General features: G+C 46.9%; 1 protein-coding gene and 1 long non-coding RNA gene across 10 annotated transcripts in view; one reads left to right on the top strand and one right to left on the bottom strand.

The window, feature by feature from the left end:
* Positions 1-2,052, top strand: LOC127909991 (uncharacterized). Of its 7 annotated transcripts, none has more exons than XR_008073344.1 (3): positions 1-485; positions 599-1,188; positions 1,244-2,052. It is a non-coding gene; the product is annotated as an uncharacterized LOC127909991 (long non-coding RNA). The 7 variants fall into 7 exon arrangements; XR_008073345.1 differs by having other exon boundaries at positions 1-540; positions 657-1,188; XR_008073342.1 differs by having other exon boundaries at positions 1-885; positions 944-1,188.
* Positions 2,053-2,155: 103 nt separating this feature from the next.
* Positions 2,156-27,811, bottom strand: part of sh3bp5lb (SH3-binding domain protein 5-like, b) — a 37,019-nt gene continuing 11,363 nt past the window's right edge. For 2 of the 3 annotated variants that reach the window (XM_052472802.1, XM_052472803.1), the window contains exons 4-9: positions 25,793-27,330; positions 25,337-25,399; positions 24,344-24,472; positions 12,657-12,818; positions 4,906-5,079; positions 2,156-4,433 (exon numbers count right to left, since the gene is read on the bottom strand). In XM_052472802.1, the coding sequence (XP_052328762.1) occupies positions 3,795-4,433; positions 4,906-5,079; positions 12,657-12,818; positions 24,344-24,472; positions 25,337-25,399; positions 25,793-26,089 (1,464 nt within the window). In that variant the 5' untranslated portion in view covers positions 26,090-27,330 and the 3' untranslated portion in view covers positions 2,156-3,794. Of the gene's footprint in view, positions 4,434-4,905; positions 5,080-12,656; positions 12,819-24,343; positions 24,473-25,336; positions 25,400-25,792; positions 27,683-27,811 lie in introns of those variants that run through there. The other variant, XM_052472804.1, reaches the window with a different exon arrangement.

Below are 27,811 nucleotides of genomic sequence, written 5' to 3'. Positions count from 1 at the left end.
TAAAATCAAAGTTTAATAATTGCAACAGCATCATTCCATAAATTAACATATACATGATTAATAAGTTAACATTCATATCATCAGTATTATTATACATCCACTACATTTTAAAATGCCATCATATTCCCCTATTTAGTGCACTTCTTTTGACGAGGGCACATAAGTAGTGCACTACCTAGGGAATATACTACTGCTGTATTTGGGATGCAAATCCATTTACATGAACAAATAAAACACAGTGTCAAGTGGAGCAGGCAAATGAGAAGATCTTCCACTAATACTTCACACACCCTATTACCTATATAGTGCACTACTTTAGACCAGGGTCCTATGGGCCCTAGTGCACTATATAGGGAATAGGGTGCCATTTGGGTGTGACCCACAAACTGACCACTGATCCAAAGTCAGCAAATGTAATATTGTCCAGGTTAAGAGGAGGGAACAGCCAGGTAACGAGGGTGAACGACGGATGTGATATTGACCAGGTTAAGAGGGAACAGCCAGGTAACGAGGGTGAACGACGGATGTGATATTGACCAGGTTAAGAGGAGGGAACAACCAGGTAACGAGGGTGAACGACGGATGTGATATTGACCAGGTTAAGAGGAGGGAACAGCCAGGTAACGAGGGTGAACGACGGATGTGATATTGACCAGGTTAAGACGAGGGAACAGCCAGGTAACGAGGGTGAACGACGGATGTGATATTGACCAGGTTAAGAGGGAACAGCCAGGTAACGAGGGTGAACGACGGATGTGATATTGACCAGGTTAAGACGAGGGAACAGCCAGGTAACGAGGGTGAACGACGGATGTGATATTGACCAGGTTAAGAGGAGGGAACAGCCAGGTAACGAGGGTGAACGACGGATGTGATATTGACCAGGTTAAGAAGAGGGAACAGCCAGGTAACGAGGGTGAACGACGGATGTGATATTGACCAGGTTAAGAGGGAACAGCCAGGTAACGAGGGTGAACGACGGATGTGATATTGACCAGGTTAAGACGAGGGAACAGCCAGGTAACGAGGGTGAACGACAGATGTGATATTGACCAGGTTAAGACGAGGGAACAGCCAGGTAACGAGGGTGAACGACGGATGTGATATTGACCAGGTTAAGAGGGAACAGCCAGGTAACGAGGGTGAACGACGGATGTGATATTGACCAGGTTAAGAGGGAACAACCAGGTAACGAGGGTGAACGACAGATGTGATATTGACCAGGTTAAGAGGGAACAACCAGGTAACGAGGGTGAACGACGGATGTGATATTGACCAGGTTAAGAGGGAACAGCCAGGTAACGAGGGTGAACGACGGATGTGATATTGACCAGGTTAAGAGGGAACAGCCAGGTAACGAGGGTGAACGACGGATGTGATATTGACCAGGTTAAGAGGAGGGAACCGCCAGGTAACGAGGGTGAACGATGGCGAAGGGTTAAGGAGTATAAAAAGGGAAAAACAAAACTCCACAAGTAATCATGTGCAAATCCACTTTAAAACAGTCAAAATATTCAAATCAATGGCACTGGTTTAACATGAACAAAACATTAAAGTACATTTTCAGTAAATACCATATCTTCCTTCCTTCCTTCAACTGACCTGAGCCCTAGGACCGTGCCCCAGGACTACCTGACATGAAGGCTCCTTGCTGTCCCCAGTCCACCTGACTGTGCTGCTGCTCCAGTTTCAACTGTTCTGCCTTATTATTATTCGACCATGCTGGTCATTTATGAACATTTGAACATCTTGGTCATGTTCTGTTATAATCTCTACCCGGCACAGCCAGAAGAGGACTGGCCACCCCACATAGCCCAGTTCCTCTCTAGGTTTCTTCCTAGGTTTTGGCCTTTCTAGGGAGTTTTTCCTAGCCACTGTGCTTTTACACCTGCATTGTTTGCTGTTTGGGGTTTTAGGCTGGGTTTCTGTACAGCACTTTGAGATATCAGCTGATGTACGAAGGGCTATATAAATACATTTGATTTGATTTGATTTGATTCCATCCCTCGCTCCCTCTCTCTCTCTCTCTCTCTACCTCCCTCCCTCCCTCCCTCCCTCCCTCTCTCTCCACCTCCCTCCCTCTCTCTCTCTCTCTCTCTCTCTACCTCCCTCCCTCTCTCTCTACCTCCCTCCCTCCCTCTCTCTCTAACTCCCTCTCTCTCTAACTCCCTGTGTAGTGATTTAGTGTCCATGTCTGGTGAGATCAATAAAATCAAGGTAAGGTACCCGTCAACAGGTACAAAATGAACAAGAGAAGAAACTGGTTCAAAAATAACCCCAGGAAGTGAAAACCCAGATACAAAAACAACGTAGCCATCTACTACACCCAGGCGTTGCACAACAACACAATTTAGAGGCGTTAAGAGTAGGTGAAAAGCAGGTACATTTGTCAACTATGTTAACTATGGTAAAACACTGTTAAAGTATTTAAATCTAAAACAATGAAAACTTCACTAAAAATGGTCTCACTATTAAAAAGGAAGACAGTTAAGAAATTAAAGAATTAATGGTTAGAATTGGGATTCCTTGATTACAAAAAATGCCATCAAAAACATTTAAAGGGGCATTACACTCTCAGAATATGTAAAAAAATAAACAATTAAAATTAAAATTAGGGCGGGTCAAAGGCACTTAAAATACATTTGAGTAAAATTAAAAATCTTATTTTTGATGTTCCTCAACAACAACAAAAAAAGTTATTTATGGTTTACGCAATACTAAAAATAAGTTAATTAGAACCATTTCCCACCATGCAGTGTAACATCTTGTATGAGTCCTAAATGTCACCCTATTTCCTATATAGTGCACAATTTTTTGACCAGACCCCAAAATGTGCCCTTGTCAAAAGTAGTGCACTACGTATGGAATAGGGTCCCATTTTGGACACACATTGTTGATCAGGATAGCAGACGCATTTTTTCTTCCCGACAGAAAGCAGGGATTGTGAAAGGTCAGAGAAGGGTCAATGTGAGTGACAGAGACATTCTCTACAGTCTGGTGTCTGAGGGAGTCGTTGGCCCTGGAGGTGCTGGGAACATTTCCAGAACATTCTACTGGGGTAAAAACACAAAACAGGTCTAATAACTAAATTAAAATGTTTTAAAATCTATTTTTACTCAAGAGGGAGAGAGAGAGAGAGCAGTAATTGCTTGTTTCAACACCTTTGGTTCATTCCAAGGACGAGCGGAAACCGAATTCTGTGGTAATTCAATCCATTTGGAAAAGAAAAGCACAAAGGGCTTTTTAAAGGGACTGATGTCAAAATCGAAATAGCATTGATAAAATAAACTTTGCTGCTTAAAACGTTCAGCTGCATGTGAAACTGTAAGTAAAGTTATGAGTATGTTATCTATTATGTCTCTGTATTTACACACAGTACTGTGTTAAGACTAGCTTTACCTCAGGTCACTGATATCTTACTGGTGTTGTACAATAGACAGATTAGAGTGTAGGAACTACAAGTCCCACAAGGACCTAGCGAATCGCCTGACACTTCTTCTTCTTCTTCTCTCTCTGTGTGCATGATGTACCAGCCACCCTCCACTTCCCTGGTACTCCCCTCTGCAGTGTCACAATGATGCAGGGTTGTGTGCCAAATTGCAACCTATTCCCTATAGGCCCTGGTCAAAAGTAGTGCACTATGTAGGGAATAGGGTTCTATTTGGGACTCATTGTCAGTGTTCTACATTTCAATCCCTCAAACAGAACTTCCACAATCTCCGTTTGTATTCTTTGCTCTCTTGATTTCATTCCTTTATCTGATCATTCATCACACAGTGCCTTCTATTCTGGTCTCACAAACTCACACTTCTGTGGTGCTGCTTGACAAAGCTCTCCTGTCTCCCGCTCACCCCCCTCACCACCTCCAATCTATCCTGCCTTGGAGCAGGGATGTCCACCTCCCTCACAACTCTCTCCTCTGCCCTTGGGTTCCTATCTCTGTTCTCAGCCATCAGGGACCGGTGCCTCTCCCAGTCCTCTCCCATCAGGCTGCTAACGTCACTCAGGTCCCCCAGGTGCCCCACCGAGTCGCACTTCTCCAGGTCCGAGGCGATGGTCTGGAGGCTGATGACAGACATGGAGTCTGACCCTGCCTCCCCCCTCTCCCTGTGACCCCAGCCCTGCTCTCTGTGTCTCTCCACCCACTGCCTGGTCTTCTCTCCATCAGCCCAGTCCTTCTCCTCCAACCCTCCTCCTCCTCCGCCACAGGCTCCTCCAACCTGAACCCCGACCGCAGCTTTGACCTCAGCCTCCGCCCCCACTGGGGAGCTCCGCCCACCGCAGGCTACGGGGCGGGCCCTGGTGGCTCGGACACGCCCCCTCTGGGCATGGATCTGCTCGCTGATTTGCTCCAGGTTGCGCAGGGCGACGGAGTAGCGCATTTTTACTCTTGCAACGCGTTCTTCCAGCTGCACCACCTTTGCCTTGTGCTCCTGTCAAAAAAAAGGAAGTTGAAGGAACAGGATTTGAACCCCAAAAATGTTTCACTGTATTTCTTTTTAAAGTAAGTGTTCCGAGGGTGAGCCCGCTTGTCGAAATCTTGAAAATAGAACAGTGTTATTTTTAATGCTGAGCAGCGCGAGCCTCTCGCGGAGCCGGTCTGCTTCATGCACTGGTTTCGTTGATATTAAAAACGGGAGCTTCTCAAACTAACGTGTTGCTTAAAACATGGCCGATCAGAAAGAGAATGGTCGTAGCACCAAACCATGAGGGACACCGCAGCTTTATAGTGGACTCAGAGTAACACAACGCAAGCAGTTGAAGTGTTGCTGTAACATCACACTGGCAGATTGATAGAGATAGAATGTACTGACTATCCTACAGCGAGTACGATCGTGAACTCATTTAGAGAGATAAGCTTCTGCCCCATGGGTCATTCTGTCTGAGAGGCTAGAGGCTACTCACCTCTAGTAGGTGGTTGAACTGAGCCTTGAGCTCGAAATAAGGTTTGGACTTGATGATGAACCTCTTGAGGGATTTCTGGAGGGTCTGGACACGTTGTTCTGCCTCCTGGCACAGCTGAGTGACCCGCTGATGCTCCCTCTCGCTCCGCAGCCGCTCCTCCTCTGCCTCGTTAACCTGGGGAACACACACACAGACACACACACACACACACACACACACACACACACACCATCAGCAGCCGTCGGTCATGCCTTTGGACATCAACCTGCCGTCACTCTCTCTAGGTGCCTCTTTCCCCATCAATAATCAGCATCAACCTGCCGTCACTCTCTCTAGGTGCCTCTTTCCCCATCAATAATCAGCATCAACCTGCCGTCACTCTCTCTAGGTGCCTCTTTCCCCATCAATAATCAGCATCAACCTGCCGTCACTCTCTCTAGGTGCCTCTTTCCCCATCAATAATCAGCATCAACCTGCCGTCACTCTCTCTAGGTGCCTCTTTCCCCATCAATAATCAGCATCAACCTGCCGTCACTCTCTCTAGGTGCCTCTTTCCCCATCAATAATCAGCATCAACCTGCCGTCACTCTCTCTAGGTGCCTCTTTCCCCATCAATAATCAGCATCAACCTGCCGTCACTCTCTCTAGGTGCCTCTTTCCCCATCAATAATCAGCATCAACCTGCCGTCACTCTCTCTAGGTGCCTCTTTCCCCATCAATAATCAGCATCAACCTGCCGTCACTCTCTCTAGGTGCCTCTTTCCCCATCAATAATCAGCATCAACCTGCCGTCACTCTCTCTAGGTGCCTCTTTCCCCATCAATAATCAGCATCAACCTGCCGTCACTCTCTCTAGGTGCCTCTTTCCCCATCAATAATCAGCATCAACCTGCCGTCACTCTCTCTAGGTGCCTCTTTCCCCATCAATCATAAGCATCAACCTGCCGTCACTCTCTAGGTGCCTCTTTCCCCATCAATCATCACCGTCCCTCGCACCGTCCCTCGCACCGTCCCTAGCACCGTCCCTCGCACCGTCCCTCGCACCGTCCCTCAGCCCTACCAGCTGTTAGGTGATGATAATACCTGGGTGAGAGACCCTCTCTTCGGCCTCCCGGGTGGCGCAGTGGTTAAGGGCACCGTACTGCAGCGCCAACTGTGCCATCAGTGACTCTGAGTTCGCTCCCAGGCTCTGTCGTAACCGACCGCGACCGGGAGGTCCGTACGGCAACGCACAATTGGCCTAGCATCGTCCGGGTTAGGGAGGGCTCTCATCGCGCACCAGCGACTCCTGTGGTGGGCCGGGGTTGCCAGGTCCTCCGACACATTAGTGCTTCCGGGTTGGATGCGCGCTGTGTTAAGAAGCAGTACGGCTGGTTGGTTAATTTTGCACGCCCAATTTTTCAGTTTTTGATTTGTTAAAAAAGTTTGAAATATCCAATAAATGTCGTTCCACTTCATGATTGTGTCCCACTTGTTGTAGATTCTTCACAAAAAAATACAGTTTTATATATTTATGTTTGAAGCCTGAAATGTGGGAAAAGGTCGCATGTATACATATATATACATATGTGTGTGTATATATACATACATATACACACACACAAGTTAAGTGCCCTGAAAATCACTCCCATAGCAGAACAGAATAAGTGGCACTCCATTACATGAGAACGAGGACGTCTGACCTTGATCTTTACAAAGAGTACTGGTCCACATGAATTAAGCACAGAGAGTGTCCGTCCACCTGCACCATGCTGGGAGACATAGTAAACAGAGAGTGTCCGTCCACCTGCACCATGCTGGGAGACATAGTAAACAGAGAGTGTCCGTCCCCCTGCACCATGCTGGGAGACATAGTAAACAGAGAGTGTCCGTCCCCACCATGCTGGGAGACATAGTAAACAGAGAGTGTCCGTCCACCTGCACCATGCTGGGAGACATAGTAAACAGAGAGTGTCCGTCCACCTGCACCATGCTGGGAGACATAGTAAACAGAGAGTGTCCGTCCACCTGCACCATGCTGGGAGACATAGTAAACAGAGAGTGTCCGTCCCACCATGCTGGGGGACATAGTAAACAGAGAGTGTCCGTCCCCACCATGCTGGGAGACATAGTAAACAGAGAGTGTCCGTCCCCACCATGCTGGGAGACATAGTAAACAGAGAGTGTCCGTCCCCACCATGCTGGGAGACATAGTAAACAGAGAGTGTCCGTCCCCACCATGCTGGGAGACATAGTAAACAGAGAGTGTCCGTCCCCACCATGCTGGGAGACATAGTAAACAGAGAGTGTCCGTCCACCTGCACCATGCTGGGAGACATAGTAAACAGAGAGTGTCCGTCCCCACCATGCTGGGAGACATAGTAAACAGAGAGTGTCCGTCCCCACCATGCTGGGAGACATAGTAAACAGAGAGTGTCCGTCCCCACCATGCTGGGAGACATAGTAAACAGAGAGTGTCCGTCCACCTGCACCATGCTGGGAGACATAGTAAACAGAGAGTGTCCGTCCACCTGCACCATGCTGGGAGACATAGTAAACAGAGAGTGTCCGTCCCCACCATGCTGGGAGACATAGTAAACAGAGAGTGTCCGTCCCCACCATGCTGGGAGACATAGTAAACAGAGAGTGTCCGTCCCCACCATGCTGGGAGACATAGTAAACAGAGAGTGTCCGTCCCCACCATGCTGGGAGACATAGTAAACAGAGAGTGTCCGTCCCCACCATGCTGGGAGACATAGTAAACAGAGAGTGTCCGTCCCCCTGCACCATGCTGGGAGACATAGTAAACAGAGAGTGTCCGTCCCCACCATGCTGGGAGACATAGTAAACAGAGAGTGTCCGTCCACCTGCACCATGCTGGGAGACATAGTAAACAGAGAGTGTCCGTCCACCTGCACCATGCTGGGAGACATAGTAAACAGAGAGTGTCCGTCCCCCTGCACCATGCTGGGAGACATAGTAAACAGAGAGTGTCCGTCCCCACCATGCTGGGAGACATAGTAAACAGAGAGTGTCCGTCCCCACCATGCTGGGAGACATAGTAAACAGAGAGTGTCCGTCCCCCTGCACCATGCTGGGAGACATAGTAAACAGAGAGTGTCCGTCCACCTGCACCATGCTGGGAGACATAGTAAACAGAGAGTGTCCGTCCCCACCATGCTGGGAGACATAGTAAACAGAGAGTGTCCGTCCCCACCATGCTGGGGGACATAGTAAACAGAGAGTGTCCGTCCCCACCATGCTGGGAGACATAGTAAACAGAGAGTGTCCGTCCACCTGCACCATGCTGGGAGACATAGTAAACAGAGAGTGTCCGTCCACCTGCACCATGCTGGGAGACATAGTAAACAGAGAGTGTCCGTCCCCCTGCACCATGCTGGGAGACATAGTAAACAGAGAGTGTCCGTCCCCACCATGCTGGGAGACATAGTAAACAGAGAGTGTCCGTCCACCTGCACCATGCTGGGAGACATAGTAAACAGAGAGTGTCCGTCCCCCTGCACCATGCTGGGAGACATAGTAAACAGAGAGTGTCCGTCCCCACCATGCTGGGAGACATAGTAAACAGAGAGTGTCCGTCCCCCTGCACCATGCTGGGAGACATAGTAAACAGAGAGTGTCCGTCCACCTGCACCATGCTGGGAGACATAGTAAACAGAGAGTGTCCGTCCCCACCATGCTGGGAGACATAGTAAACAGAGAGTGTCCGTCCACCTGCACCATGCTGGGAGACATAGTAAACAGAGAGTGTCCGTCCCCACCATGCTGGGAGACATAGTAAACAGAGAGTGTCCGAACTATGTGGTACGCTGAAGGGAGTTAGGCAAATATTCACCCTAGTTCAACAACAAACAAAACAAATGTGGTAATTAACTACATGACCATAATCCATTGCGCCTGTTATTTCCGTCTCGGACAGAGATGGATACACTTTAACGCCTGCTACCTCAAATTAGATACACAGACGGTACGAGAGAGAACTGTAAACACAGACTGTACGAGAGAGGACTGTAAACACAGACTGTACGAGAGAGGACTGTAAACACAGACTGTACGAGAGAGGACTGTAAACACAGACTGTACGAGAGAGGACTGTAAACATAGACTGTACGAGAGAGGACTGTAAACACAGACTGTACGAGAGAGGAATGTAAACATAGACTGTACGAGAGAGGACTGTAAACACAGACTGTACGAGAGAGGACTGTAAACACAGACTGTACGAGAGAGGAATGTAAAAGACTGTACGAGAGAGGACTGTAAAACAGACTGTACGAGAGAGGACTGTAAACACAGACTGTACGAGAGAGGACTGTAAACACAGACTGTACGAGAGAGGACTGTAAACACAGACTGTACGAGAGAGGACTGTAAACACAGACTGTACGAGAGAGGACTGTAAACACAGACTGTACGAGAGAGGAATGTAAACATAGACTGTACGAGAGAGGACTGTAAACACAGACTGTACGAGAGAGGACTGTAAACACAGACTGTACGAGAGAGGACTGTAAACACAGACTGTACGAGAGAGGACTGTAAACACAGACTGTACGAGAGAGGACTGTAAACACAGACTGTACGAGAGAGGAATGTAAAAGACTGTACGAGAGAGGAATGTAAAAGACTGTACGAGAGAGGAATGTAAAACAGACTGTACGAGAGAGGACTGTAAACACAGACTGTACGAGAGAGGACTGTAAACACAGACTGTACGAGAGAGGACTGTAAACACAGACTGTACGAGAGAGGAATGTAAAAGACTGTACGAGAGAGGACTGTAAACACAGACTGTACGAGAGAGGACTGTAAACACAGACTGTACGAGAGAGGACTGTAAACACAGACTGTACGAGAGAGGACTGTAAACACAGACTGTACGAGAGAGGACTGTAAACACAGACTGTACGAGAGAGGAATGTAAACACAGACTGTACGAGAGAGGACTGTAAACACAGACTGTACGAGAGAGGACTGTAAACACAGACTGTACGAGAGAGGACTGTAAACACAGACTGTACGAGAGAGGACTGTAAACACAGACGGTACGAGAGAGGACTGTAAACACAGACTGTACGAGAGAGGACTGTAAACACAGACTGTACGAGAGAGGACTGTAAACACAGACTGTACGAGAGAGGACTGTAAACACAGACTGTACGAGAGAGGACTGTAAACACAGACTGTACGAGAGAGGACTGTAAACACAGACTGTACGAGAGAGGACTGTAAACAACACAAAGATGAGAGAGGACTGTAAACAGACTGTACGAGAGAGGACTGTAAACACAGACTGTACGAGAGAGGACTGTAAACACAGACTGTACGAGAGAGGACTGTAAACACAGACGGTATGAGAGAGGACTGTAAACACAGACTGTACGAGAGAGGACTGTAAACACAGACTGTACGAGAGAGGACTGTAAACACAGACTGTACGAGAGAGGACTGTAAACACAGACTGTACGAGAGAGGACTGTAAACACAGACTGTACGAGAGAGGACTGTAAACACAGACTGTACGAGAGAGGACTGTAAACACAGACGGTATGAGAGAGGACTGTAAACACAGACTGTACGAGAGAGGAATGTAAAAGACTGTACGAGAGAGGAATGTAAAACAGACTGTACGAGAGAGGACTGTAAACACAGACTGTACGAGAGAGGACTGTAAACACAGACTGTACGAGAGAGGACTGTAAACACAGACTGTACGAGAGAGGACTGTAAACACAGACTGTACGAGAGAGGACTGTAAACACAGACGGTACGAGAGAGGACTGTAAACACAGACTGTACGAGAGAGGACTGTAAACAACACAAAGATGAGAGAGGACTGTAAACAGACTGTACGAGAGAGGACTGTAAACAACACAAAGATGAGAGAGGACTGTAAACACAGACTGTACGAGAGAGGACTGTAAACAACACAAAGATGAGAGAGTGGGATAGAGACAGTTCGTGAAAGTATACCTCATCTACTTTGAAGAAGTAGTAAAATGATTTGGTCAGACAGCTCTGCAGCATCGTTAGACAGGCTAGCTAAATAAGATGACTAAAGACAGTACAGTATGTGGAACACAGAGATAACACTGTCTGGCTGGCTGAGCAGAGTCAAGTATGACATTAAAAATAATAAGGTCTACCCCACGTGGACCTGACAGAGACAAGGGAATATTTTCAACGTTTTCGCAATTGAATGTCCACTATTTTGGCCTTTGTAATTTCCATTTTTTTTTTTTTTTTTATTTAATCATTTTAAATATCAATTTTTCATAATACATTTGTTGAATGTTTTTGTTGTTGTCGAAACTGAAATTGAACACCTTGATATTTAAAAATAATAATCAAACAAACGGACCTCAAAAAGCAGTAATCTCTCAGCACTATTAGCCACAGGTTTTCACTGTCTAGTATAAAGAAACTCCTGGACTCTGGGTTGGAGTACTAATGTGTTTTTCTTTCTACCTGGTAGTTAACCCCTCACCTGCCATACCACATCTGAATCAGTCGCTGATTAGAAGGAGAAAATTAAACCAGAAGTGTTGTTTTGTCCCACCAGAACCAGAGGTGAATAACCCTGGTCCTGTATTCACAAAGCACTTCAGAGATCAGCACTCCTGGTCTGACACAGCTACGACCTGTCCTCTCCCTGTGCCTTGGAGGTCCCCCTCCTCTCTCCCTGTACCTTGGAGGTCCCCCTCCTCTCTCCCTGTGCCTTGGAGGTCCCCCTCCTCTCTCCCTGTGCCTTGGAGGTCCCCCTCCTCTCTCCCTGTGCCTTGGAGGTCCCCCTCCTCTCTCCCTGTGCCTTGGAGGTCCCCCTCCTCTCTCCCTGTGCCTTGGAGGTCCCCCTCCTCTCTCCCTGTGCCTTGGAGGTCCCCCTCCTCTCTCCCTGTGCCTTGGAGGTCCCCCTCCTCTCTCCCTGTACCTTGGAGGTCCCCCTCCTCTCTCCCTGTACCTTGGAGGTCCCCCTCCTCTCTCCCTGTACCTTGGAGGTCCCCCTCCTCTCTCCCTGTGCCTTGGAGGTCCCCCTCCTCTCTCCCTGTACCTTGGAGGTCCCCCTCCTCTCTCCCTGTACCTTGGAGGTCCCCCTCCTCTCTCCCTGTACCTTGGAGGTCCCCCTCCTCTCTCCCTGTACCTTGGAGGTCCCCCTCCTCTCTCCCTGTACCTTGGAGGTCCCCCTCCTCTCTCCCAGTACCTTGGAGGTCCCCCTCCTCTCTGTCTGTGTCTTGGAGATCCCCCCCTCTCTCTGTACCTTGGAGGTCCCCCTCCTCTCTCCCTGTGCCTTGGAGGTCCCCCTCTTCTCTCTCCCTGTGCCTTGGAGGTCCCCCTCCTCTCTCTCTGTACCTTGGAGGTCCCCCTCTTCTCTCTCTCTGTACCTTGGAGGTCCCCCTCCTCTCTCCCTGTGCCTTGGAGGTCCCCCTCCTCTCTCTCTGTGCCTTGGAGGTCCCCCTCCTCTCTCTCTGTACCTTGGAGGTCCCCCTCCTCTCTCTCTGTACCTTGGAGGTCCCCCTCCTCTCTCCCTGTGCCTTGGAGGTCCCCCTCCTCTCTCTCTGTGCCTTGGAGGTCCCCCTCCTCTCTCTCTGTACCTTGGAGGTCCCCCTCCTCTCTCTCTGTACCTTGGAGGTCCCCCTCCTCTCTCTCTGTACCTTGGAGGTCCCCCCCTCCTCTCTCCCTGTGCCTTGGAGGTCCCCCCCTCCTCTCTCCCTGTACCTTGGAGGTCCCCCTCTTCTCTCTCGCTCTCTCTGTACCTTGGAGGTGGCGTGGTTGAGCATCTCCTGCCAGGTGGGGTCCAGAGTGTTCCTGTCTGCCAGGAGCCCCTGCTCTGCCACGTACACCATCTCTCTGGCAGCCGTATGCATGGAGACGGCTCTCTCGTACCGCAACGCTGCCTTCTGCGTCTCCTGCTGGGCCTATGAAAACAACAACCAATCATAGTTCAGTAAAGAACACCACACAACCAATCATAGTTCAGCTAAGGACACTACAATGAATCATAGTAAGAGAGACACCACAATCAATCATAGTTCAGTAACAGACACACCACAACCAACCAGACGACAAACCAATTACTAAGGGGCGAATCCTTACTTACAGTAAAGTTCAAATGTAATTCCCATTGACATCAATCCATGACTAAATGAAAATCTGATTTAAAGGGAAGTTAGGATTAGCCTCTAAAATCAGGAGAATGATGTTGGTGGTGCCAGGAAAACAGGAAGTCTCCCCATCACCAGCTATAAAACAGGAAGTCTCCCCATCACCATCTATAAAACAGGAAGTCTCCCCATCATCAGCTATAAAACAGGAAGTCTCCCCATCACCAGCTATAAAACAGGAAGTCTCCCCATCACCAGCTATAAAACAGGAAGTCTCCCCATCACCAGCTATAAAACAGGAAGTCTCCCCAACACCAGCTATAAAACAGGAAGTCTCCCCAACACCAGCTATAAAACAGGAAGTCTCCCCATCACCTGCTATAAAACAGGAAGTCTCCCCATCACCAGGAAGTCTCCCCATCACCAGCTATAAAACAGGAAGTCTCCCCATCACCAGGAAGTCTCCCCATCACCAGCTATAAAACAGGAAGTCTCCCCATCACCTGCTATAAAACAGGAAGTCTCCCCATCACCAGGAAGTCTCCCCATCACCAGCTATAAAACAGGAAGTCTCCCCATCACCAGCTATAAAACAGGAAGTCTCCCCATCACCAGGAAGTCTCCCCATCACCAGCTATAAAACAGGAAGTCTCCCCATCACCTGCTATAAAACAGGAAGTCTCCCCATCACCAGGAAGTCTCCCCATCACCAGCTATAAAACAGGAAGTCTCCCCATCACCAGGAAGTCTCCCCATCACCAGCTATAAAACAGGAAGTCTCCCCATCACCAGCTATAAAACAAGAAGTCTCCCCATCACCATCTATAAAACAGGAAGTCTCCCCATCACCAGCTATAAAACAGGAAGTCTCCCCATCACCAGCTATAAAACAGGAAGTCTCCCCATCACCAGCTATAAAACAGGAAGTCTCCCCATCACCAGCTATAAAACAGGAAGTCTCCCCATCACCAGCTATAAAACAGGAAGTCTCCCCATCACCAGCTATAAAACAGGAAGTCTCCCCATCACCAGCTATAAAACAGGAAGTCTCCCCATCACCAGCTATAAAACAGGAAGTCTCCCCATCACCAGCTATAAAACAGGAAGTCTCCCCATCACCAGCTATAAAACAGGAAGTCTCCCCATCACCTGCTATAAAACAGGAAGTCTCCCCATCACCAGGAAGTCTCCCCATCACCAGCTATAAAACAGGAAGTCTCCCCATCACCAGGAAGTCTCCCCATCACCAGCTATAAAACAGGAAGTCTCCCCATCACCTGCTATAAAACAGGAAGTCTCCCCATCACCAGGAAGTCTCCCCATCACCAGCTATAAAACAGGAAGTCTCCCCATCACCAGCTATAAAACAGGAAGTCTCCCCATCACCAGGAAGTCTCCCCATCACCAGCTATAAAACAGGAAGTCTCCCCATCACCTGCTATAAAACAGGAAGTCTCCCCATCACCAGGAAGTCTCCCCATCACCAGCTATAAAACAGGAAGTCTCCCCATCACCAGGAAGTCTCCCCATCACCAGCTATAAAACAGGAAGTCTCCCCATCACCAGCTATAAAACAGGAAGTCTCCCCATCACCAGGAAGTCTCCCCATCACCAGCTATAAAACAGGAAGTCTCCCCATCACCAGGAAGTCTCCCCATCACCAGCTATAAAACAGGAAGTCTCCCCATCACCAGCTATAAAACAGGAAGTCTCCCCATCACCAGCTATAAAACAGGAAGTCTCCCCATCACCAGCTATAAAACAGGAAGTCTCCCCATCACCAGCTATAAAACAGGAAGTCTCCCCATCACCAGCTATAAAACAGGAAGTCTCCCCATCACCAGGAAGTCTCCCCATCACCAGCTATAAAACAGGAAGTCTCCCCATCACCAGCTATAAAACAGGAAGTCTCCCCATCACCAGCTATAAAACAGGAAGTCTCCCCATCACCAGCTATAAAACAGGAAGTCTCCCCATCACCAGGAAGTCTCCCCATCACCAGCTATAAAACAGGAAGTCTCCCCATCACCAGCTATAAAACAGGAAGTCTCCCCAACACCAGGAAGTCTCCCCATCACCAGCTATAAAACAGGAAGTCTCCCCATCACCAGGAAGTCTCCCCATCACCAGCTATAAAACAGGAAGTCTCCCCATCACCAGCTATAAAACAGGAAGTCTCCCCATCACCAGGAAGTCTCCCCATCACCAGCTATAAAACAGGAAGTCTCCCCATCACCAGCTATAAAACAGGAAGTCTCCCCATCACCAGGAAGTCTCCCCATCACCAGCTATAAAACAGGAAGTCTCCCCATCACCAGCTATAAAACAGGAAGTCTCCCCAACACCAGGAAGTCTCCCCATCACCAGCTATAAAACAGGAAGTCTCCCCATCACCAGCTATAAAACAGGAAGTCTCCCCATCACCAGCTATAAAACAGGAAGTCTCCCCATCACCAGGAAGTCTCCCCATCACCAGCTATAAAACAGGAAGTCTCCCCATCACCAGCTATAAAACAGGAAGTCTCCCCATCACCAGGAATTCTCCCCATCACCAGCTATAAAACAGGAAGTCTCCCCATCACCAGCTATAAAACAGGAAGTCTCCCCATCACCAGCTATAAAACAGGAAGTCTCCCCATCACCAGCTATAAAACAGGAAGTCTCCCCATCACCAGGAAGTCTCCCCATCACCAGCTATAAAACAGGAAGTCTCCCCATCACCAGCTATAAAACAGGAAGTCTCCCCATCACCAGGAAGTCTCCCCATCACCAGCTATAAAACAGGAAGTCTCCCCATCACCAGCTATAAAACAGGAAGTCTCCCCATCACCAGGAAGTCTCCCCATCACCAGCTATAAAACAGGAAGTCTCCCCATCACCAGCTATAAAACAGGAAGTCTCCCCAACACCAGGAAGTCTCCCCATCACCAGCTATAAAACAGGAAGTCTCCCCATCACCAGCTATAAAACAGGAAGTCTCCCCATCACCAGCTATAAAACAGGAAGTCTCCCCATCACCAGGAAGTCTCCCCATCACCAGCTATAAAACAGGAAGTCTCCCCATCACCAGCTATAAAACAGGAAGTCTCCCCAACACCAGGAAGTCTCCCCATCACCAGCTATAAAACAGGAAGTCTCCCCATCACCAGCTATAAAACAGGAAGTCTCCCCATCACCAGCTATAAAACAGGAAGTCTCCCCATCACCAGGAAGTCTCCCCATCACCAGCTATAAAACAGGAAGTCTCCCCATCACCAGCTATAAAACAGGAAGTCTCCCCAACACCAGGAAGTCTCCCCATCACCAGCTATAAAACAGGAAGTCTCCCCATCACCAGCTATAAAACAGGAAGTCTCCCCATCACCAGCTATAAAACAGGAAGTCTCCCCAACACCAGGAAGTCTCCCCATCACCAGCTATAAAACAGGAAGTCTCCCCATCACCAGCTATAAAACAGGAAGTCTCCCCAACACCAGGAAGTCTCCCCATCACCAGCTATAAAACAGGAAGTCTCCCCATCACCAGCTATAAAACAGGAAGTCTCCCCATCACCAGCTATAAAACAGGAAGTCTCCCCATCACCAGCTATAAAACAGGAAGTCTCCCCATCACCAGCTATAAAACAGGAAGTCTCCCCATCACCAGCTATAAAACAAGAAGACGGCAGCAACAGCCACAAATCATAGAGAAGTGAACCATGAAAATAGCTGATCCTCATCGTATTCTAGTCATGCTAGTTGGTAAATTATGTCAAAGCCAGAGAGGGGGAACATTTGTCCATGTTGGTTTAGGGAGAAAGAGCGGGGCACTTCGAGACGAGGTGTAGGTCCCAAGTGGCACACTATTCCCTACACACTACTACCCTTAGGGCCCTGGTCAAAAATAGTGCAGTATAAAGGGAAAAGGGTGCAATTTGGAACACGCACAAGGTGACTCAGAATCCCAGGAGGGAGTGGAGCCGGAGAGAGGCCGCATCAGCAGGAGGGGGCGGGGCCGGAGAGAGGCCGCATCAGCAGGAGGGGGCGGGGCCGGAGAGAGGCCGCATCAGCAGGAGGGGGCGGGGCCGGAGAGAGGCCGCATCAGCAGGAGGGGGCGGGGCCGGAGAGAGGCCGCATCAGCAGGAGGGGGCGGGGCCGGAGAGAGCCGCATCAGCAGGAGGGGGCGGGGCCGGAGAGAGGCCGCATCAGCAGGAGGGGGCGGAGCCGGAGAGAGGCCGCATCAGCAGGAGGGGGCGGGGCCGGAGAGAGGCCGCATCAGCAGGAGGGGGCGGGGCCGGATAGACGCACAAGGTTGCCCAAAGTTTAGGGTCGTCAGGCAAAGATTGATGACTGCTTCACTCTTCAACACCAGTTATAATAATTTTTGTGACACGGTTCCCTTGACTGTCTGTCTCGCTCAATAGCAGTCAGACGTGTGCCAGGTCGAACCAAGCAACTGTTTTGAGGACAGAATAATAAATAAATAAACATTTTTAAAAAATTAAATCACACAACAACAAAACAGTGCTTGGTTGTCTCCTGAATAGACGTAGACGTAGTTAACATCTAAATGCCTGGGGAAAGGACGTAGTTAACATCTAAATGCCTGGGGAAAGGACGTGGTTAACATCTAAATGCCTGGGGAAAGGACGTAGTTAACATCTAAATGCCTGGGGAAAGGACGTAGTTAACATCTAAATGCCTGGGGAAAGGACGTAGTTAACATCTAAATGCCTGGGGAAAGGACGTAGTTAACATCTAAATGCCTGGGGAAAGGGCGTAGTTAACATCTAAATGCCTGGGGAAAGGACGTAGTTAACATCTAAATGCCTGGGGAAAGGACGTAGTTAACATCTAAATGCCTGGGGAAAGGACGTAGTTAACATCTAAATGCCTGGGGAAAGGACGTAGTTAACATCTAAATGCCTGGGGAAAGGACGTAGTTAACATCTAAATGCCTGGGGAAAGGACGTAGTTAACATCTAAATGCCTGGGGAAAGGACGTAGTTAACATCTAAATGGCTGGGGAAAGGGCGTAGTTAACATCTAAATGGCTGGGGAAAGGGCGTAGTTAACATCTAAATGCCTGGGGAAAGGGCGTAGTTAACATCTAAATGCCTGGGGAAAGGACGTAGTTAACATCTAAATGCCTGGGGAAAGGACGTAGTTAACATCTAAATGCCTGGGGAAAGGACGTAGTTAACATCTAAATGCCTGGGGAAAGGACGTAGTTAACATCTAAATGCCTGGGGAAAGGACGTAGTTAACATCTAAATGCCTGGGGAAAGGACGTAGTTAACATCTAAATGCCTGGGGAAAGGACGTAGTTAACATCTAAATGCCTGGGGAAAGGACGTAGTTAACATCTAAATGCCTGGGGAAAGGACGTAGTTAACATCTAAATGCCTGGGGAAAGGACGTAGTTAACATCTAAATGCTTGGGGAAAGGACGTAGTTAACATCTAAATGCCTGGGGAAAGGACGTAGTTAACATCTAAATGCCTGGGGAAAGGATGTAGTTAACATCTAAATGCCTGGGGAAAGGACGTAGTTAACATCTAAATGCCTGGGGAAAGGACGTAGTTAACATCTAAATGCCTGGGGAAAGGACGTAGTTAACATACATTCTGAAGGACCTGTAATTCCACGTTGACATTATGGGGTTGGTGTATAAACCAGTGAAAATACATCTCAATATAATCCATTTTAAAATGAAGCTGTAACACAACAAAATGTGGAATAAGTCAACAGGTGTGAATACTTTCCAAAAAGGCTAATGTAGATTTTCCTAACGTTGGTCACACGGTGACAGTTTCCTTAAGCACAGACACAGACAGACATAGACATAGACACAGACACAGACACAGAGACAGAGACAGACACAGACATAGACATAGACATAGACATAGACATAGACATAGACATAGAGACAGACATAAGAGACAGACATAAGAGACAGAAATAGAGACAGACATAGACAGAGACATAAAGACAGACATAAAGACAGACATAGACACAGACAGACATAGACACAGACAGACATAGACACAGACAGACATAGACACAGACAGACATAGACACAGACAGACATAGACACAGACAGACATAGACACAGACATAGAGACAGACATAGAGACATAGACAGACAGACAGAGACATAGAGACAGACATAGACATAGAGACAGACATAGACATAGAGACAGACATAGACATAGAGACAGACATAGACATAGAGACAGACAGAGACAGACAGACATAGAGACATAGAGACAGACAGAGACAGACAGACATAGAGACAGACAGACATAGAGACAGACAGACATAGAGACAGACAGACATAGACAGACATAGACACAGACAGACATAAACACAGACAGACATAGACAGAGACATAGAGACAGAGACATAAAGACAGACATAGAGACAGACAGACATAGAGACAGACAGACATAGAGACAGACATAGAGACAGACAGACATAGAGACAGACAGACAGAGACATAGACAGACAAAGACAGACATAGAGACAGACAAAGACAGACATAGAGACAGACAAAGACAGACAGAGAGACAGACAGACATAGAGACAGACAGACATAGAGACAGACAGACATAGAGACAGACAGACATAGAGACAGACAGACATAGAGACAGACAGACATAGAGACAGACATAGAGACAGACAGAGACAGACATAGAGACAGACAGACATAGAGACAGACAGACATAGAGACAGACAGACATAGAGACAGACAGAGATAGACACAGACAGAGATAGACACAGACAGAGACAGACAGACAGACATAGAGACAGACATAGAGACAAACATAGACATAGACACAGACATAGAGACAGACAGACATAGACACAGACAGACAGACAGACAGACAGACAGACAGACAGACAGACACAGATATAGAGACAGACAGACAGACATAGACATAGAGACAGACAGACAGACATAGACATAGAGACAGACATAGACACAGACATAGACATAGAGACAGACATAGAGACAGACATAGACAGACAGACAGACATAGACATAGAGACAGACAGACATAGACATAGAGACAGACAGACATAGACAGAGACAGACATAGACATAGAGACAGACATAGACACAGACATAGACATAGACATAGACACAGACACAGACAAAGCTAAATGTCTAGAAGAAATGCTGATCCCAGTGTCTTCTCCTTTCCTCTGCTGCATTGGCCGTGAGGTTGGTTGCTGCTAACCAGATCACATTTCCAATCCATGATTTACTTAATTGGTTTCAATTAGATCCCTGAGGGTTACACAAAATATTTCCATTAGTTCTAATTACAGTTTGGAAATAGCCTTCGCAACGCTGCTTAAACATGGACTGGCACTCGTGCCCCGTTTCACCAAGGGACCTCAGACTGGAGTGAAAAGTTCACCTTCCAAAGGTTAAATTGTTTTATGTAATCAATAAGGATGACTCATTAGGCGGCTTAAGTACTACGTCTATTACAACAACTTGGAAGGTTAAATTCATATAAGAATCTTAATGAAATGTTTTTTTTTTTTTTTTACACATTCATGTGTGTGTATTAAGTTATGCAAATATACAGTGGCCTTCGGATCGTATTCAAACCCTTTGACATTTTGTTATGTTACACACTTATTCTAAAATGGATTAAATACCTTTAAAAAAGTCCTCAGCAATATACACACACACACACAAAATATCCCATCATGACAACGCGAAAACAGTTTTTGGAAAATTGTAGAAAATTTATTAAAATCAGAAATACCACATTTACATAACTATTCAAACCCTTTGATATGAGACTTGAAATTGAGCTCAGGTGCATTCTGTTTCCATTGATCATCCTTGGGATGTTTCTACAACTTGATTTGAGTTCACCTGTGGTTAATTCAATTGATTGGACATGATTTTGGAAAGGTATACACCTGTCAATATAAGGTACCTCAGTTGACAGTGCACGTCAGAGCGAAAACCAAGCCATAAGGTTGAAGGAATTGTCCGTCAAGCTCCAAGACAGGATTTTGTCGAAGCACAGATGTGGGGAAGGGTACCAAAAAAATGTCTGGAGCATTGAAGGTCCCCAAGAACACAGTGGCCTCCATCATTCTTAAATGGAAGAAGTTTGGAACCACCAAGACTTCCTAGAGCTGGACGCCCAGCCAAACTGACCAATCGGGGGAGAAGAGCCTTGGTCAGGGAGGTGACCAGGTATATGATGGTCGCTCTGACAGAGCTCCAGAGTTCCTCTGGAGATGGTTGTCCTTCTGGAGGGTTCTCCCATCTCTGCGGCACTCCACCAATCAGGTCTTTATGGTAGAGTGGCCAGGCGGCAACCACTCCTCAGTAAAAGGCACACATGGAATTTGCCAAAAGGCACCTAAAGACTCTCAGACCATGAGAAACAAGATTCTCTGGTCTGATGAAACCAAGATTGAAATCTTTGGCCTGAATACCAAGCGTCACATCTGGAGGGAATCTGGCACCCTCCCTACGGTGAAGCATGGTGGTGTTAGCGTCATGCTGTGGGGATGTTTTTCAGTGGCAGGGGCTAGGAGACTAGTCAGGATCGAGGGAAAGATGAAAGGAGCAAAGTACAGAGAGATCCTTGATGAAAACCTGCTCCAGAGCGCTCAGGACCTGATCGAACATCGCTGGAGACCTAAAAATATCTGTGCAGCAACGCTCCCCATCCAACCTGACAGAGCTTGAGGGGCTGCAGGGAAGAGTGGGAGAAACTCCCCAAATACAGGTGTGCCAAGCTTGTAGCGTCATACCCAAGAAGACTCGAGGCTGTAATCCCTGCCAAAGGTGCTTCAAAGTACTGAGTAAAACGTCTGAATATTTATGTAAATGTAATATTTCAGTTTATTTGTAATAAATTAGCAAACATTTCTGGAAATCTAACTTTATTTGCCACATGCGCCGAATACAACAAGTTTAGACTTTCCCGTGAAACACAGTGAAGACACTTGACAGTTGGTCCGTGCATGCTTTGAGTACACGTCTTGGTAATTCGTCAAGCCCAGCGGCTTTGTGAATGTTGACCTGTTTAAAGGTTTTGTTCACATCGGCGACCGAGAGCGTTATCACACAGTCATCCAGAACAGCTGGTGCTCTCATGCATGCTTCTGTGTTGCTTGCTTCAAAGCGAGCATAAAAGGCATTCAGCTCGTCTAGTAGGCTCGCGTCACTGGGCAGCTTGCATCTGGGTTTCCCTTTGTAGTCCGTAACGGTTTTCAAGTCCTGCCACATCTGACGAGCGTCAGAGCCGGTGTAGTAGGATTCAATCTTAATCCTGTATTGATGCTTTGCTTGTTTGATGGTTAGTCTGAGGGCATAGCGGGATTTCTTATAAGGGTCCAGATTAGTCTCCCTCTCCTTGAAAGCAGCAGCTCTAGCCTTTAGCTCGATGCGGATGTTGCCTGTAATCCATGGCTTCTGGTTGGGATATGTATGTACAGTCACTGTAGGGGCGACGTCATCGATGCACTTATTGATGAAGCCGGTGTCTGAGGTGGTGTACTCCTCAATGCCATTGGATGAATCCCGGAACATATTCCAGTCTGTGATAGCAAAACGGTACTACAGCGTAGCATCCACGTCATCTGACCACTTCCGTATTGAGCGAGTCACTGTTACTTCCTGCTTTAGCTTTTGCTTGTAAGCAGGAATCAGGAGGATAAAATTGGTCAGATTTGCCAAATGGAGGGCGGAGCATCTCTGTGTCTGGAGTAAAAGTGTTCTAGGATTTTTTTCCCCCCCTGGTTGGATATGTGACATGCTGGTAAAAATTTGGCAAAACTGATTTAAGTTTCCCTGTATTAAAGTCCCCGGCCACTAGGAGCGCCGCTTCTGGGTGAGCATATTCTTCTTTGCTTATGGCCTTATAGAGTTCGTTGAGTGCGGTCTTAGTGCCAGCATCGTTTTGAGGTGGTAAATAGACTCCTACGAATAATACAAATGAGGACTCTCTTGGTAGATAGTGTGGTCTGCAGCTTATCATATGGTACTCTACCTCAGGCGAGCAATACCGAGACTTTTTTAAATATTAGACATCGCGCACCAGCTGTTATTGACAAAAAGACACACACCCCCACTCATCATCTTACCAGAGGTAGCGTCTCTGTTCTGCCGGCGCATGGAAAATCCCGCTAGCTCTACATTGTCCGTATTTTCGTTCAGCCACTTCTCTGTGAAACATAAGATGCTACAGTTTTTAATGTCCCGTTGGTAGGATCATCTCCATAGTAGGTAATCAATTTCATTTTCCAATGATTGCACGTTAGCAAGAATGGAAGGCACTGGGAGTTTACTCGCTCGCCTCCGGATTCTCAGAAGGATCCCCGCTCTGCGTCCCCTTTTCTTCACGCAAAAGGCATGGATCTGGGCCTGTTCCAGTGAAAGAAAGCAGGATATCCTTCTCGTCAGACTCGTTAAAGGGAAAAAAAATATTCCAGTGCGTGGTGAGTAATCACTTTTCTTATTTTTTTATTTATTTTACCCCCTTTTCGTGGTATCCAATTGTTAGTAATTACTATCTTGTCTCATCGCTACAACTCCCGTACGGGCTCGGGAGAGACGAAGGCTGAAAGTCATGCGTCCTCCGATACACAACCCAACCAAGCCGCACTGCTTCTTAACACAGCTCGCATCCAACCTGGAAGTCAACCACACCAATGTGTCGGAGGAAACACTGTGCACCTGGCAACCTTGGTTAGCGCGCACTGCATCCGGCCCGCCACAGGAGTCGCTAGTGCGCGATGAGACAAGGATATCCCTACCGGCCAAACCCTTCCTAACCCGGACGACGCTGGGCCAATTGTGCATCACCCCACGGACCTCCCGGTCAAGGCCCAGCTGCGAAGGAGCCTGGGCAAGAACCCAGAGTCTCTGGTGGCACAGCTAGCACTGCAATGCCGTGCCCTAGACCACTGCGTCACCCGGGAGGCCCAGTAATCGCTTATCTGAAGTCCAGAAGTTATTTTTGGTCATAAGAGACAGTAGCAGCAACATTACGTACACAATAAGCGAAAAAATAAAATTACACAAAACGCAAAAAACATAAAATAGCACAATTGGTTCGGAGAATGTAAAATGTCAGCCATGTTCTTCGGCACCATTTTTCCAAAAAACTGTTTTTGCTTTGTCATTATGTGGTACTGTGTGTAGATTGAAGTCAAGGGGTCTGAATACTTTCCCGAAGGCACTGTAGGTTGACAGAGGCTGGGTAACTAAATGGCTATTTTGCCACACCAGAGATAATATTAAAAACTTTTCGATGAGCACCCAAAACATCAAAACACACATCCAGTCCGACACACAACCCCCACACAAACACCAACCTCTTTGGCTAGTCTGCGGGCTTCGTAGTAGGGCCTGGCCTTCTCAATGCAGGTCCCTAGCTGGGATCCCTGAGCATTGAGCTTCCTGGCTGAGTCAGTGAGGATCCTCCTGTAGGTGGACCTAGCATCCTGAAGGGGAGAGAGACATTCCCCAGTTAACCTCATAGCTCAGTACTGTAATTGATAGGCTACCATCAAATGATATCACTCCAATAACATCCTCAAGAGGTTTTCACAATAGACCTTAAGGCTTGGGAAGTAAGTAATCTCCTTCACACTGCTTCTCTGACCTCTGCTCAATAACAACATGTGGAAAGGTTTACATTACTGTGTGCAGTGAATTTAGTGTGTGTTGACGAGGACCTTGCGGCTTAGTGAGACCTGAAATCACATGACATTATCTAATGTCAACACCAAGAGAAAGAGTGAGTAGGCTATAGCACTAGCATACACTGGGTATACCAAACATTAGGAACACCTTCCCTTTTCCCTGTTGGGGCATGTCGAAAGCGAGAAGCTGGCCCATGTTGACTCCAACGCTCCCCACAGTTGTGTCAAGTTGGCTGGATGTCTTTTGGGTGGTGGACCATTCTTGATACACAAGTGGAAACTGTTGAGCGTGGAAAAACCCAGCAGTGTTGCAGTTCTTGTATGTGTGGCCTTCTGAATGGCAACAAAACACAACCCATGTCTCTATTGTCTCAAGGCTTAGAAATCCTTCTTTAACCTTTCTCCTTATATTTATCTACACCGATTGAAGTGTCGATAACATCAATAAGGGATCATAGCTTTCAGCTGGAGTCACCTGGTCAGTCGGTCATGGAAAGAGCAGGTGTTTTTAATGTTTTAGAAACTGACTATCAGTCATACAGACACCGTACCGTGTTGGGTTGTGTGGCTGATGGTCTGTTCTGGGACAAATAGACCTAGACTCCCCAGACATGTTAGATTTGATTCTGGGTTATGAGGCTAGCTGACAAAAAGCTCACTCACATCCAGTTTCAGTTCCAGCTTGTTGATTTCATCACTGGCCTGATTGAGGTGCTCTAGCTCCTCCTGGGAGAGAGCAGAGAGAGAGAAAGAGAGCAAAAAAAAAAGAAGATTAAAAGATTTAGTATTGGGACTGGCTTTCATCACAATAAGAGAGAATGTTTAATATTGGGTTTGGCCTGGCCATAAACTTCATTACAATAAGTATGAAATAAATCCCAGTGAAATTGTGGAAGCCATTTGCAATGCAGATGTGGGATTTAAATTGCATTTAAGATAAATGATACAAGAGTCTGCCATACTGACATTTAGTTTCGTCTATGGTTATTTACAGCTAATGTCGCTATATTGACAGCGGAATATAAGCAGTATGGAGCATTGGTTTGCAATGACAAACATGAAAGAAGTCAGATACTGTACCGGCTGCTGTACTACAGTTTAATAAAATTCTAAACTTGCCTGAATTCTAGGGTCCAATTCCTCTTCATATTTGCCTTCTTCATTAGCAGCATCAACATTTTGTCCTGTGTCATCATCATCCTCACATTCTGTTTTCATGTTGTCCAGAGTGTTTTCGTTCCCTCCTCCTTCTCTCAGGATGCTGTTGTCCCCATCCTCAGCCTCTTCGCCGGGGGTCTCCTCCCGTATGTCCGACGGATCGGGACCCCCGGAACCGAATGGACTTTCACGCGAGCTCCCTGGTTCCATTCGTGGCCGACTGTGTTTCGGAGGTTTGCTCGCCCAGAGGTGAAGCATCCATTTATGCAAGTCGTATAAATGTACAAAAATACGTGCTACGTGCACCACATGTCGGAAATTCACGTTTGCAATGAGCAACTATTCCTAGCTAAACTAGCAGCTAGGTCTCTGTTGTTAGCTAGCTAAAGGCTGTCACCAAGGCATTGCTTTAATTGGCTGGATAACTAGCTAAGGTCAGCTAGCTATTAGCTGGTATTGCGCTGAATTTGCAGGTAGGTGACCAACTCAAAATGTAGCTCCACTTACACCAGATTACGTCATTACATGATCTGTCCCGTAGCTTGAACTAGTACAATTACTTTAGACAAACCGGTCCTTCTGACTTCCTGTCATAATATGACTTTTACGATAAAAATCTGCAAAAAAAAAACATAAGTTTGAAGGTATTAAACATGTATATATATGGCTGTCAAACAAGCTTTGTATCAATCCCCCTGCCCTGTGCTGATAGCACTTGGTATCGAATGTATCAGCGTGAACATTTTTTGAAATGGCTTCATTGATATGTTTGATTTAATCATATCATACAGTATTTTTTTTAAAACATTAAATGCATTTAATAGCAGACTTGCATGTTAAATCCCACATTGTTATGCATGGCTCTTCTGCAATTACATTTACTGAACCTTTATTTAACTAGGCAAGTCAGTTAATAACAAATTCTTATTTACAATGAAGGCCTACACCAGCCAATTCCATATGGAACTCACTGCCAGTTGTGATACAGCCTTGAATCGAACCAGAGTGTCTGTAGTTAAGCCTCATAGTACTGAGATGCAGTTCCTTAGACCACTGCGCCACTCGGGAGCCCACAACTCATGTCTGAAAGGTTTGCTGGTAATGCATAAAATTACAGGCATTGCAGGCTGTCTTACACTTCTTCATATCACTTGTCACACCAACCCAAAAGTAGACAATGGACAATATCAACAACAAAAATAAAGTAGTTGCAGTTGCTTACTCCATTTTGTCTTTCCCAATACCAGTCACTGTAGCCTGAGTACCAGTCTTTCCTAGCCAAGTCATTATGGAAAAATATTATTTAATGTAAATATTATTTAATGTAAAATATATATATATATATATCCTTATTCCTTTTCCTCTCTTGATCCCTCTCTCATGATAACACAGAAGGAGCAAGTGTGACTGTCATTTCCAGAACCTCTTGACTTCGCCGTGTCCCGGCGGGGGAAACCACAATCACTCTGTGAGCCACATTCTGCCACACCAGGCAGCCCCTGGAGAACAGATACAGACAGAGAGAATTTTGTGTTAAAAGTGATAAGACACGAGCCTGCGCCCCAAAATAGCACCCTATTCCCTATGTAGTGCACTACTTTTGACCAGGAAGGTCAGACAATATTGCTACATGTTAGGCTAGTGATGGAAATGGAATTCTAACATTTGTTGATCTACCACCCGTTTTATTGGTTCAAAACGTCAGAGGATGGATAGAAGACGGTAGCCAGGCTAATTCATTTAAGAGTACATTTTATTATGCACGGTTAATCACTGCTCCCCACAAGAAAGCAGCGGTAATGTCTCTTGAGCTGGAGCCAACGTCATAGGTTGGAATTACTCCTCAGACCTGAAGTTCCTCCCTTGTTTCATTACAATAACGTTCATATACACATACATATATATGAGCGAGAGACAGAGAGAGAGAGACACAGAGAGAGAGAGACAGAGACCGAGAGAAAATAAAACAAGATATCTGAC

Source organism: Oncorhynchus keta, chromosome 20 (assembly GCF_023373465.1).
Source record: "Oncorhynchus keta strain PuntledgeMale-10-30-2019 chromosome 20, Oket_V2, whole genome shotgun sequence".
In the NCBI taxonomy this organism is placed as follows: Eukaryota; Metazoa; Chordata; class Actinopteri; order Salmoniformes; family Salmonidae; genus Oncorhynchus; species Oncorhynchus keta.
This window is presented reverse-complemented; position numbering and strand designations above follow the sequence as displayed.